Source organism: Syngnathoides biaculeatus, chromosome 2, assembly GCF_019802595.1.
Source record: "Syngnathoides biaculeatus isolate LvHL_M chromosome 2, ASM1980259v1, whole genome shotgun sequence".
NCBI lineage: Eukaryota > Metazoa > Chordata > Actinopteri > Syngnathiformes > Syngnathidae > Syngnathoides > Syngnathoides biaculeatus.
Window position 1 is genome coordinate 20,258,534 of NC_084641.1, and position 14,047 is coordinate 20,272,580.

The following is a 14,047-nucleotide window of genomic DNA, read 5'->3' on the forward strand; positions in this document are numbered from 1 at the left end:
GTGCGGTTTATAGTCCAGAAATTACGGTATTAGGGTTACTGGCGTCTATCCCAGTTGACTGAAAGCAAAAGTCAGATTACACAGTGGACCATTCGAGAGTCAATCAGAATGCACATACTGAATGGAGACAGACAACCATGGAAAAGTGTAACAATGCTGCCAACCCCGAAGTCAGGTGTGTTTTTTTTTCACAGTCACTGTTTTGACAAAGTACTGTCAATTTTCCTTCATTATAATATCCCATAATTCCTCAGTGATTTTTATTGACCAGATACTGTAAGTGTGTGAATAGGTCTTCTTTCCTGGATTCCCTCCCGTTTGAGCTGAAGTGTGCAATGGTCTTCCGTGTTCTTCAAAGTCGGGGAGAGGTGCAAAAAAACTGCAAGTTGCTCTCTTTCTCTCTCTTTGCAAAGATTTCATTAAAATGACAAAAGACAAAACTGTTTCCTGATTCAATTCCAAAATAACCATCGCTCTACCACACAAAAGGACGGCAGATCAGATCAATGATCGAACTGATCAATATACACTTGTGAGATCACTAATAGTGCAAAAGCTGAGATACGCTCCACTTGGGATAAGCACTATTGAAAATGGATGGATAAATGAAAATATTACAGTCTGATAACCAAAGATGAATATGAGACAAGAAAGCTACAGCTTTTGCTTACATTTGAATCACATGTACACAACTTAGAACATTGTTTTGTTGTCCCAGTGTGTCTTATTTCAGCTGAATTATTTCTTACTATGACTACTATTATTTATTTATAAATGGCAACTTAATAGGTGACACGGTTGATCAGCCGGAAAGCGCTGGCCTAACAGTTCTGAGGTCCTGGGTTCAATCCCGGACTCGCCAGTGTGGAATTTGCATGTTCTCCCCGTGCCTGCGTGGGTTTCCTCTGGGGACTCCGGTTATCTCCCACATCCCAAAAACATGCAACATTAATTGGACACTCTAAATTGCCCCTAAGTGTGATTGTGAGTGCAGCTGTTTGTGTCTATGTGCCCTGCGATTGGCTGGCAACCAGTTCAGGGTGTACCCCGCCTCCTGCCTGTTGACAGTTGGGATAGGCTCCAGCACTCCCGTGACCCTCTTGAGGATAAGCAGCTAAGAAAATAGATGGATGGATGAACTTAGTAGAACAGAATTTATTAACTTTTTCCACAATATTCCAATTTTAATCTTGAAACTCTAGGACGAGTTTCTCCTCACATTATGACCATATGCACGTAACTTTATAACATTCTTCTAGTAATATTACCATATAATATTGCATCATTGTAACTATATTCGTGTAATGGTTTTTTTTTCCACAATGTAGCACCATTTTTTTTCTATAACATGACAACTTTGTTCTTGCAGCACAAGTATTTTCTCATAATTCTGTGATAGTTTCCTTTTTAATGTGGCCCAAATATCTGTACGCGAGGGTGACCATCAACGATTACGTCCTGGGAAATACAGAACCCTATGGAAAGTAAATAATCACAAAACTGTGGAGAATTCTGTGACGGGTCAAGTTAATGGTTACATATGGGTCAACACAAGCAAACATTCTCTTTGCAAATGAAAACTTGATCTCACCCTTGATCCAGTGGGGCCAGTGGGGCCCATGTTGCCTTCCACACCTCGAATGCCCTATGAGACAAATTTCAAGAAGATGAGGACATGGAGCAGAGCAATATTTACTGTTTTGGTTCCAGTCATCTCACCTTGGGGCCTGGCGGACCATCTTCACCTTTTGGACCTGGGGGGCCAGGTAGACCCTACACATAAAAGACACAAAGTACACTAGACTTGAGTGGGAACTGATGGCTTTAAAAATTTATTTTTGATTTAAACTAACATGTATATGGTGAGCTCTGCAATATCACCTGTAGTCCAGCTCTTCCTGGGTCGCCCTTTTCTCCTCTTTCCCCAGGTGGACCCTAAGAGGAGGAATACGGATGATGGTTGTTTTTCAGCCATCCTTAAAAGGGGACATATCATGGAAAATTGACATTGAAATTTTAAATGGGTTATATAAGTGTTTCAACGTTGGTGGTCATTGTTTGAAGTGGAATTAAGTGTTGTAGTTTTACATGGACAATGTTGCACAGCGTGAAATTTATTCATTGACAGTATAACTCGATCCTTTTTTTAACCGCACTAACTGAAACTTCTGCTTTTTTAGATTGTAGTTTATTTCAGATGTGATCTTTAAATGTGAATATTCTGAATCATTATTTTGTGCCACATCACTGATATGTTATATAGAACAATTTTATTAATTTATTTATTTGGCTTGAACCTCTGCCATTTTTAAGAACAGAGGCAATGTTTAGAACTGTGGAAACTACAGAGGAATAAAGATGATGAGCCACACAATGAAGTTATGGAAATGAGTAGTGGAGGCTAGACTCAGGAAAGAAGTAAGTATCTGCGAGCAACAGTATGATTTCATGCCTAGAAAGAGTACCACATTATTTGCCTTGAGGATGCTCGTGGAAAGGCACAGAGAAGGTCAGAAGGATCTACATTGTGTCCTTGTAGACCTAGAGAAAGCCTATGACAGGGTTCCAAGTGGGGAACTGTGGTACTGCATGCGCAAGTCTAGTGTGGCAGAGAAGTATGTTAAAATAGTACAGGACATGTATGAGGGCAGCAGAACAGCGGTGAGATGTGCCGTAGGTGTGTCAGAAGAATTTAAGGTGGAGGTGGGACTGCATCAGGGTTCCGCGCTGAGCCCCTTCCTGTTTGTGGTAGTAATGGATAGCCTGACCAACGAGGTTAGACTGGAATCCCCTTGGACCATGATGTTCGCAGATGATATTGTGATCTCCAGTGAACGCAGGGAGCTGGCGGAGGAACAATTAGAAAGATGAAGACATGCACTAAAAAGCAGAGGGATGAAGATTAGCCGAAGTAAAACAGAATATATGTGCGTGAATGAGAGGGGCGGAGGAGTGAAACTACAGGGGGAAGAGATAGCGAAGGTGGACGACTTCAAACAATTGGGGTCAACAATCCAGAGCAATGGTGAGTGTGATAAGGAAGTGAAGAAACGGGTCCAAGCGGGATCAAACAGTTGGAGGAAGGTGTCTGGTGTTCTATGTGACAGAAGAGTCTCCGCTAGGATGAAGGGCAAAGTTTAGAAAACAGCGGTGAGGCCAGCCATGATGTACAGATTAGAGACATTGCCACTGAAGAGGCAACAGGAAGCAGAACTGGAGGTGGCAGAAATGAAGATGTTGAGGTTCTCGCTCGGAGTGAGCAGGTTGGATAGGATTAGAAATGAGCTAATTAGAGGGACAGCCAAAGTTGGATGTTTTGGAGACAAGCTGAGAGAGAGCAGACTTCGTTAGTTTGGACATGTCCAGAGGCGAGAGAGTGAGTATATTGGTAGAAGGGTGCTGAGGATCGAGCTGCCAGGCAAAAGAGCGAGAGTGAGACCAAAGATAAGGTTGATGAATGCTGTGAGGGAGGACATGACGACAGTTGGGTGTGAGAGAGGAAGATGCATGAGATAGGCTTAGATGGAAAAAGATGACACGCTGTGGCGATCCCAAACGGGAGAAGCCGTAAGAAAAATGAGATACATATTTTTTCATTTACAGGATGTTTTTTTTTTAATTTACAGTGCATTTTTTTTGTTTACAGGTAGTTTTTTTTTCATTTACAGTACTATATTTTTTGTTTAGTGTTTGTTTTTCATTTACAGGTTGATTTTTTTTTCATTTCTTATATTCGTTTTATGGCTATTAAACCCCTAACCACACACTTTATAATCTTCTCCCAGACAGGCATTAAGATTTTCTCACATTTCTCTTATTTAAACACTCTCAAAGTTCAAACATTCATAGTTTAATAAAAGAGAGCACGCTACTGTATTCTAGAATGAAACCAAAGACCAAAACCTGTTTGAGGTCAATTTATTAGAGAAATAAATATCGAAACATCACTCCATCCATTTTATCCCCACTATCCACGATAAGCATTTTCCTATAAAAAGAAAAAATATAGAGTTTTTAGAAATTAATTTTACTTTAATGATCAATCTATGAGGTTGGATACAAACAACTGGCCAATCCTTTTCCTCCTTGAGCGGTTTTTCTGTAGCATCTTTTTCGGTTGAAGCACCTTGTTCCAGGTGTGTGTTTGCGAGTCAAAAACTCATTGTTGGGGCTATTTTTTCTTTGGGTGAGCTTCCATTATGTTTGAGAACTGATGGCACGACGAAGCACTGTGGGGCCCGCTGGCCGCCCTAGATACGTAGGGTGGGCGATCTCGCCGCCATGGAAGTTAGAATAAGTTGATAAAAGCAAACTGTTTTTATTCAAGATTTGTGCTACTTTGTAAAAGTCTACAGCCTCCGTTAACAAGTTCAATGGCTACATCTATTACAACATTAAGTACGTAACACGATACTTTATGGAATGTCAACACACATGCATGATGTGCTGTACGCTGCCACATTTGTATTTACATTAGTGGGCAAATGGTTCCATAAAATACAAGCTGACGTGAAACGGGAAACGTCCCAACTGAAGAAATTGGGTGGGATGATTGTGTTTAAAATGGATTTTGTCATGTTGAGGTTTTAAAACGACACATTTTTGTTGCGTTTCATACAAATTTGACGTATCAATTTATTGGCATGAGCAGGATGGCTGCGTTCATCAGGCTTCATTCCAAACTGTTCCTACAGCATCATGGTGGCATTAGGCTTTGGAATTAAATCCATTAATGTCACTCAATTTTCTGTGACTGCTCAGCAGCTCATTTAGCTTCGTGCACGTGAGCGCCCGTATTTCAAAACGCACAAGTTTTCACGTCAAAGATTTTTATTCCCCCCCTAATGACTGAGCACCTGTCAGCAGCGCGTGGCAGGACAGTGTGGGGTACGTCTAAATGCCGATTTCCATTAATGCCAGTCAATTTTATGTGAACTGTTCACCGGCTCACTCGGTTTCGTGCAAGTGACTGCCTGTATTTCAAAAGCGTGTACCATTTTTTTTTGCACCTGAATGCATTCTCTTTTTTTTTGCTGCCCCCTCTAAGTACCTAGACTGAGACAGAACGCGGGGTACGCCCAAATGCCACGGGGCTTTGTGTCTCTTATCCAGCTAAGTTTTTTTTTTTTCAAACCACATTGTTGGAAATCAGATATTTACAGTTCTTGGTCAAAAGACATGAAAAAATGATGGAATTTCTAATATATAAAAAGTAGGTTGTGGACTCAGATATACCATGCACAACGGCGACATAGAGTAAAATCTCTTTCTCAGAGCTGATCAATGACATCATTGATCATTGATAGCATTAGCGCTAGTGCGGCGCTAACAGGTCTGGCTAAAAAAAAACAACATACCGGTAAAAATCACCGAGACACGGCAGTAACATAGCAGCAACACGCTAGCACAGGGCTAACAGGGCGTAAAATCTCTTTCTCAGAGCTGATCAATGACATCATTGATCGCATTAGCGCTACCGCGGCGCTAACAGGTCCGGCTAAAAAAAAAAACATACCGGTAAAAATCACTGAGACACAGCAGTAACATAGCAGCAACATGCTAGCACAGCGCTAACAGGGCCGGTTAATCCTCTGTTAACCAAGCAGGGTTCCAGATTATCTGAAATTGTACAACACTGTTCAATAATGGCAAATGCCAAGTCGGTGAACTGGAAAAGGGGCCCTAATGTACCATGTGCAAAAATGCAACATGGGTCAACAGAGGGTTAAAAAAAAAACATACCGGTAAAAGTAACTTCCTCGGCACATTTATTCCACCGGTCTCACTCTTACCTTTTCCGCTCGAGTTCCCCCTTGCGGCCATTAGAAAAAATGCACAAATTAGCCACGTCACTGCATGAGCCGCAGGGTTGAAAGCATGTGAAAAAAGTCGTGGCTTATAGGTCGGAAATTACGGTAATACTTTTCTTTTGATACCACTGTGCAAGGTACTAACTTAAGGCAAGGAAGGTTACTTACTACTTTCCCTTGCACAGCCATTCCCTGAAGCCCTCTGCTGCCCACCGCTCCAAGACCCCCCTCAAGTCCAGGTTTTCCTGGAGGACCCATTTCACCCTGTAGCACAAAAAAGACATGCAATTGTTTCAAAGAACGATTTAGTGACCAGATAAGTCATGCAAACCATTACACTGTCCGTCTATGTAAATCGTCACGTTTCATTTGTGTATATATATCTCGCTACCTTCTAGGACATGAATCCTTAAACATTTGAGAAAGTACAGGTAAGGAATGGTTTGGGATGGTCGCTTTTGTTTTCAATGTAAGGTGGCTCATTTCATATACCTTGTGTCCTTGTTCACCCTTATTTCCTTTCTCACCACGGGGACCAGGTTTACCCTTGGAGCAAACCAAAGAAAGCAAACAATTATTTGGATTCCTTAGATTAAATGCATTTCTAAGAACTCGAAAATGTCTACTGAAGACATACCAAAGGACCAGGGGAACCAGGAGCTCCTGGTATGTCAGAGGAGCAGGTACACGAGTCGGCCAAAGGAGGACAACTTTCCTCGTCTCTCTAAAGCAAACAGACTTTAATCAGGCACATCAGTATTCCAATCTACACACTGTATATCGATATGAATGAAACTGGACTCCTCGGTGGTTTAAATCACAGTCAAACTCAGCATTGAGAAGAGGGTTGTCTGACCAGTGCAGGCAGATCGCAGCAGGGGTCCTCTGCAGCCCACGTTGTGTTACATACTATCTCAAATGACTGCAACTGGAACTGGAGACAAAGCACACGGGGTGAATGCTGACCATGTGACGGAGAATGTAGTTGGCTCATGGCTTGTGTCTGGAATATAATCATCAAAAAGTCAAAGTACAGCAGCAGAGCCACTTTTCGGTCCTCTGGTCCTCGCCAGTTTCCCCAGCATCTCAAAGCCGTCAGTAGGAAGCGTGCCAAGAGGGCGAGCGGGCCTCTCACCCACACGCTGGCAATCCACCGATAAGGAGACGGCCACCTGGCTGACTGAAAGGTGAACCTGTCAATCACAGGATAAATATTTTTACTTTTAATAACTTTGTAATTGCTTGTTAATATTAAAAAAAAAAATTCAACATTATGTTGCAGGGGCCCCATAGCTCAGTGGTTAGAGCATTGGTTTGATAAACCAGGGGTCGTGAGTTTGTTTCTCACTGCGGCCCCCATCCCCCAAGAGTGGGTTGTGTCAGGAATGGCATCCGGCGTAAAAAGTGTGCCAAACAAATACGAGCGTTCATCTGAGATGTTACGCTGTGGTGACCCCTAACGGGACAACCCGAAAGAAAGTTGTCGTTGTTGTATTCAACATGATGTTGCAATCAGCAACCTTTCGTCTACTGATTTGGAAGTGTAAAACAAGAGTGGTCAAATTTAATGTTAGTGTATCTTGAACTACGAACAAGAATGATTTAATCAAAAGTACACTTCACTTAACTCACTGAACTTCATCATTTAACACTCTTTAAAGAGCTTTATTTGTTTTAGTACAATCTAAAGCTTTTCTCCTATTCACACACATCTAAAAAAAAAAAAAAAAAAAAGAAATTGTTACTGTTCTGTATAAACTACGGTATAACAGAATTTGATAGTTTACTGTCTGTGGAGGAATGCAGCCCTATGGGGGGCACAAACCAGTGCAATCTGTAGGCCGGTCCCAAGCCCGGATAAATGCAGAGGGTTGCGTCAGGAAGGGCATCCGGCGTAAAAACTGTGCCAAACAAATATGAGCGTTCATCTAAAGAATCCCATACCGGATCGGTCGTGGCCCGGGTTAACAACGCCCGCCCCCGGCACTGCTAACCTGCAGGGCGTCGGTGGAAATTCAGCTACTGTGGGTCGAAGACAAAGAAGAGGAGGAAACCGGATCCAGCGTCAGAAGAAAAAGAGGAATGCACAGAGCCTACAACTGAGTGTAGGGACTTTGAATGTTGGGACTATGACAGGAAAAGCTCAGGAGTTGGTTGACATGATGATTAGGAGAAAGGTTGATATTCTGTGCATCCAAGAGAGCAGGTGGAAAGGTAGTAAGGCTAGAAGTTTGGAGCAGGGTTTAAATTATTCTACCACGGAGTAGATGGGAAGAGAAATGGAGTAGGGGTTATTTTAAAGGAAGAGCTGGCTAAGAATGTCTTGGAGGTGAAAAGAGTATCAGATCGAGTGATGAGACTAAAATTTGAAATAGAGGGTGTTATGTATAATGTGGTTAGCGGCTATGCACCACAGGTAGGATGTGACCTAGAGTTGAAAGAGAAATTCTGGAAGGAACTAGATGAAGTAGTTCTGAGCATCCCAGACAGCGAGAGAGTTGTGATTGGTGCAGATTGTAATGGACATATTGGTAAAGGAAACAGGGGCGATGAAGAAGTGATGGATAAGTACGGCATCCATGAAAGGAACTTTGAAGGGCAGATGGTGGTGGACTTTGCAAAAAGGATGGAGATGGCTGTAGTGAACACTTATTTCCAGAAGAGGGAGGAACATATAGTGACCTACAAGAGCGGAGGTAGAACCACGCAGGTAGATTATATTTTGTGCAGACGATGTAATCTGAAGGAGGTTACTGACTGTAAAGTAGTGGTAGGGGAGAGTGTAGCTCGACAGCATAGGATGGTAGTATGTAGGATGATTCTGGTGGTGGGTAGGAAGATTAAGAAGACAAAGTTAGAGCAGAGAACCATGTGGTGGAAGGTGAGAAAGGAAGAATGTTGTGCGGCCTTCCGGAAAGAGGTGAGACAGGCTCTCGATGGACAACCGAAGCTCCCGGAAGACTGGACGACGACAGCCAAGGTGATCAGAGAGACAGGCAGGAGAGTACTTGGTGTGTCATCTGGTAGGAAAGGGGAGAAGGAGACTTGGTGGTGGAACCCCAAAATTCAGGGAGTCATACAAGGAAAGAGATTAGCGAAGAAGAAGTGGGATACTGAGAGGACTGAGGAGAGGCGAAAGGAGTACATCGAGATGCGACGTAGGGCAAAGGTAGAGGTGGCAAAGGCTAAACAAGAGGCATATGAAGACATGTACACCAGGTTGGACACGAAAGAAGGAGAAAAGGATCTCTACAGGTTGGCCAGACAGGGGGATAGAGATGGGAAGGATGTGCAGCAGGTCAGGGTGATTAAGGATAGCGATGGAAATTTGTTGACTGGTGCCGGTAGTGTACTAAATAGATGGAAAGAATACTTTGAGAAGTTGATGAATGAAGAAAATGAGAGAGAAGGAAGAGTTGAAGAGGCAAGAGTGAAGGACCAGGAAGTGGAAATGATTACCAAGGGGGAAGTCAGAAAGGCACTACAAAGGATGAAAACTGGAAAGGCAGTTGGTCCTGATGACATACCGGTAGAGGTATGGAAGCAATTTGGAGAGATGGCTGTGGAGTTTTTGACTAACTTATTCAACAGAATACTAGCGGGTGAAAAGATGCCTGAAGAATGGAGGAAAAGTGTTCTAGTTCCCATTTTTAAGAACAAAGGGGATGTTCAGAGCTGTGGGAACTATAGAGGAATAAAGTTGATGAGCCACACAATGAAGTTATGGGAAAGAGTAGTGGAGGCTAGACTCAGGACAGAAGTAAGTATCTGCGAGCAACAGTATGGTTCATGCCTAGAAAGAGTACCACAGATGCATTATTTGCCTTGAGGATGCTTGTGGAAAAGTACAGAGAAGGTCAGACGGAGCTACATTGTGTCTTTGTGGATCTAGAGAAAGCCTATGACAGAGTACCAAGAGAGGAACTGTGGTACTGCATGCGTAAGTCTGGTGTGGCAGAGAAGTATGTTAAAATAGTACAGGACATGTATGATGACAGCAGAACAATGGTGAGGTGTGCCTTAGGTGTGACAGAGGAATTTAAGGTGGAGGTGGGACTGCATCAGGGATCAGCTCTGAGCCCCTTCCTGTTTGCAGTGGTAATGGATAGGCTGACAGATGAGGTTAGACTGGAATCCCCTTGGACCATGATGTTCGCAGATGATATTGTCATATGCAGTGAAAGCAGGGAGCATGCAGAGGAACAATTGGAAAGATGGAGACATGCACTGGAAAGGAGAGGAATGAAGATTAGCCGAAGTAAAACAGAATATATGTGCGTGAATGAGAAAAGTGGAGGGGGAAGAGTGAGGCTACAGGGAGAAGAGATAGCGAGGGTGGACGACTTCAAATACTTGGGGTCAACAATACAGAGCAATGGAGAGTGTGGTCAGGAAGTGAAGAAACGGGTCCAAGCAGGTTGGAACAGCTGGCGAAAGGTGTCTGGTGTGTTATGTGACAGAAGAGTGTCTGCTAGGATGAAGGGCAAAGTTTACCAAACAGTGGTGAGGCCGGCCATGATGTACGGATTAGAGACAGTGGCACTGAAGAAACAACAGGAATCTGAACTGGAGGTGGCAGAAATGAAGATGTTGAGGTTCTCGCTTGGAGTGAGCAGGTTGGATAGGATTAGAAATGAGCTCATTAGAGGGACAGCCAAAGCTGGATGTTTTGGAGACAAGATTCGAGAGAGCAGACTTTGATGGTTTGGACATGTTCAGAGGCGAGAGAGTGAGTATATTGGTAGAAGGATGCTGAGGATGGAGCTCCCAGGCAAAAGAGCGAGAGGAAGACCAAAGAGAAGGTTTATGGATGTGGTGAGGGAAGACATGAGGGCAGTTGGGGTTAGAGAGGAAGATGCAGGAGATAGGCTAAGATGGCAAAAGATGACACGCTGTGGCGACCCCTAACGGGACAAGCCGAAAGGAAAAGAAGAAGACTGTCTGTGGAGGCAATTTAAGAGCCAAACTCAGGATGGGATGGATTTGTCTGTAAGAGAATGCCGGAAATGCGCTTTGAAGTTTGGTACCTGAATCTGACTCTTGAAAAGCAAAGTCCCTGCCTCACTAGCAGAGGTAGGCAGTAAACGTGCTACATTTACTCTGTTACATTTTATCTTTATTTGCCAAGAACACTGATTGAAATGAAGATGTTGAGGTTCTTGCTCGGAGTGACCAGATTGAATAGGATTAGAAATGAGCTCATTAGAGGGACAGCCAAAGTTAGATGTTTTGGAGACAAGGTTCGAGAGAGCAGACTTCGATTGTTTGGACATGTTCAGAGGGGAGAGAGTGAGTATATTGATAGAAGGGTGCTAAGGATGCAGCTGCCAGGCAAAAGAGCGAGAGGAAGACCAAAGAAAAGGTTGATGGATGTGGTGAGGGAGGACATGAGGACTGTGGGTGTTGGATGAGGACTGTGGGTGTTGGTGAGGAAGATGCACGAGATAGGCTTAGATGGAAAAAGATGACACGCAGTGACGACCCCTAATCGGAACAAGTCGAAAGGAAAAGATGAAGAAGAAGACATTTCATCTTTATTTGCCACGTATGTGAAGTATTTTTGATCAAGTGTACTTGTCAGATTACTTGAGTATTTATCTAAAGAAGGATCAATACATTTACTAATTGCTACATTTATGTATCAATTTTTGTGTGCGCAGACCATCTTTGACTTTTGGATGGGTCACCAATCCAACATGAGACTTAATGTTATTTGACTCCAATTCACAACTCGGACGATGCAAGGCACTCCAATGACAGCACATGTAGCCTTCGTGAGCCAATTAAAATGACTTAAAACTGCTGTGCAAGTGTATTCACTTTATATACTCAAACAAACGAACAAAAAAAAACAAAAAACAGCTTTCTCATACTTCTAACTAGAGCAAACACCTGACAGTAAGTTGCATATGATTCAGATGTTTCTGTATGCGGTATGGTTTTGGGGGTGTGTGTAAACTCACATATATTATTGTGTTTTTTATCTGATGTTCATGCTCTGATTAAAAATGAATAAATAATCAGAAGTTACTAATAAGTTACACTTGAATATTTTTTTTCATTGAGTACTTTCTTACTCTTACCCAAGTCAATATTTGGACGACTTCTTTTTACTTGAGTTATATTATTCTCAAGTATTAGTACTCTTACTTGAGTGCAACAATTGCGCTACTCAATCCAACTCTGCTGACTAGTATTTTCGGTACGACACGAGATTCTGGGTTAGACACTTATACATTTAATGACCTAATTGACACTGTTAATCCCACTTTGTTGGGTTGTGTGTAAAAGGCAAAAGCGGATTAATAACAGGCCTCTTGCTACGCTCTGACGGGCCAATTTTGTGATACCTGTTTAAATATACCTTTTGTGTAGGATGCAGATATTTTCAAATCAACATCACAATTAAAGGGGACATAGTGTGGAAAATTGAATTTTTAATGTTTACATACAAATACTTTGGTATGTGGAGTGGCTGCCTATTCTTCAAAACAACCAAGTAACTGTAAATCTTGAGCTCTCTGGCTATTTCTATAAATGTGTCTGTTACAAAACAGCAGGGCTAGCTATTCAACAGAATAAAAACCCCAAACACCAACTTTGTCAAACAATGTTCCAGAGTGAAATTTTGTAGCAGTCGAAGCACGATCATGATGAAGCCAAAAGGCACGCAGAGCAGCATTAGCTCCCAACATTACCTTCTTATAATAACATTGTAATAACTTAGGGGCCAAGTTGTCTATGTGGGGGTGCATTTTTGCTACATAAATTGACAAGTGTATTTTGGTGGCTTGCTGATAAAATTTTGCATCTTAGCTGTAATAGACGACAATATGTGACCAGGATCTGCTGTTATTTATTTTGTGTGATTGTGTTTGTGCATGTGCACATGTGTAAATATAAATAGTGAGGTGAATGAGTGCACACAGATGGTATGCATAAACATGAGAGCAATGTCACTGAGTAGAGCAGAGGAAAGGAAAAAAAAGAAAGAATATTTTTGTACAGACATCCATCCAACCATCCATCCATGTTCTGAGTTGCTTATCCTCACAAGTCTTTTGACCAAAATAGAATTGAAAAAACATTTTTTGTTGTTGCAAATCTCACCATTTCCTCCAATATGCTGTAATGTAATTGTGGGGAACAAAACACATTTTTGAATACATTTTGAGTTATATTCTCTCACCTTGTGAAAACTACCATAGAACAGCTTATGGACCTGTGGCTGGTCAAAGGTCAACTCTTGCACTTCTCCTCTGTAATCCAGACTTAAGTACACCAGCTGCTTGGTCAATGCTAGTATTAAAAAGGGCACAATTCAACCATATCACTTATTTTCAAAGATGACGTCAGTGCAGGAAAGCATCAAACATGATGTCGGAATATATTCTTGCATACTGGAATCTTTATAGTCAAGATTTGGAAAAAGGGCATTCAAACAATATAGTACTGTACAAAATGTCATTTTTAGATTATTGTCATTACAATAATATAATCTTTCGTTCATGTGCGACTGCTTACTGTGTGCAGGGTCAACGGTGAGCCAGAGGCTATCCCAGCTGGACTGCTCGCCAGTCAATCACAATCACAATAAATTGACAATACCAGTACATCAGAAACTTCAGATAACCCAATGCATGCACATTTTGTTAAATGTGGAAGAAAGCCGAAGTAATTAATTGCATTGCTGTTTTCATGACTGACATTTGTGTCTTTAAATTTGCTCTATTTACCTACCATTGAGTTTTATAGTATTTGAAATTCATCCTCTTAGGTTGTATTTATTGCTTTGTATAGGCAGTACATTGTGCTTACTTTTAAATTGCTTAACAAATGAAGTTGCTTTTTTTTTTTTTAAAGCATGTATACCAGCACATGGAGAACATGCAAAATTTCACATAGATACTGGCAATATACAGCCTCATTATCAGAACACAACGTCAGAATAAAATGATACAAGGCTCAAGCGGTAACTATTTGACACATCCATTGTGTAACTTGTCGGCGATGTTATAGTGGTACAAATGCCTGATATTTCTGCGGACAGCGTGGCTTTAGTTCCCACTCAATCACGGTGTGAATGTGAGAGCGAATGGCTGCCCGTGTTTATAAGTGCCCTGTGACTGACTGGCGACCAGTTCAGGGTTTAGTCCACCTTTCAACCAAAGTCAGGTGGGATAGGCTTCAGCACCCCAATACCCTAACCAGGATAAGGAATGTTGAAAATGGAAATG

At 42.0% G+C, this 14,047-nt stretch overlaps 1 protein-coding gene across 3 annotated transcripts in view; it reads right to left on the reverse strand.

The window, feature by feature from the left end:
• Nucleotides 1-14,047, reverse strand: part of LOC133511252 (collagen alpha-1(XX) chain) — a 54,788-nt gene that overhangs the window by 6,010 nt on the left and 34,731 nt on the right. For 2 of the 3 annotated variants that reach the window (XM_061840023.1, XM_061840015.1), the window contains exons 27-35: nt 13,000-13,109; nt 6,845-7,003; nt 6,667-6,744; nt 6,448-6,534; nt 6,303-6,356; nt 5,979-6,074; nt 1,882-1,935; nt 1,720-1,773; nt 1,592-1,645 (exon numbers count right to left, since the gene is read on the reverse strand). In XM_061840023.1, coding sequence (XP_061696007.1) covers nt 1,592-1,645; nt 1,720-1,773; nt 1,882-1,935; nt 5,979-6,074; nt 6,303-6,356; nt 6,448-6,534; nt 6,667-6,744; nt 6,845-7,003; nt 13,000-13,109 — 746 coding nt within the window. Of the gene's footprint in view, nt 1-1,591; nt 1,646-1,719; nt 1,774-1,881; nt 1,977-5,978; nt 6,075-6,302; nt 6,357-6,447; nt 6,535-6,666; nt 6,745-6,844; nt 7,004-12,999; nt 13,110-14,047 lie in introns of those variants that run through there. The other variant, XR_009797824.1, reaches the window with a different exon arrangement.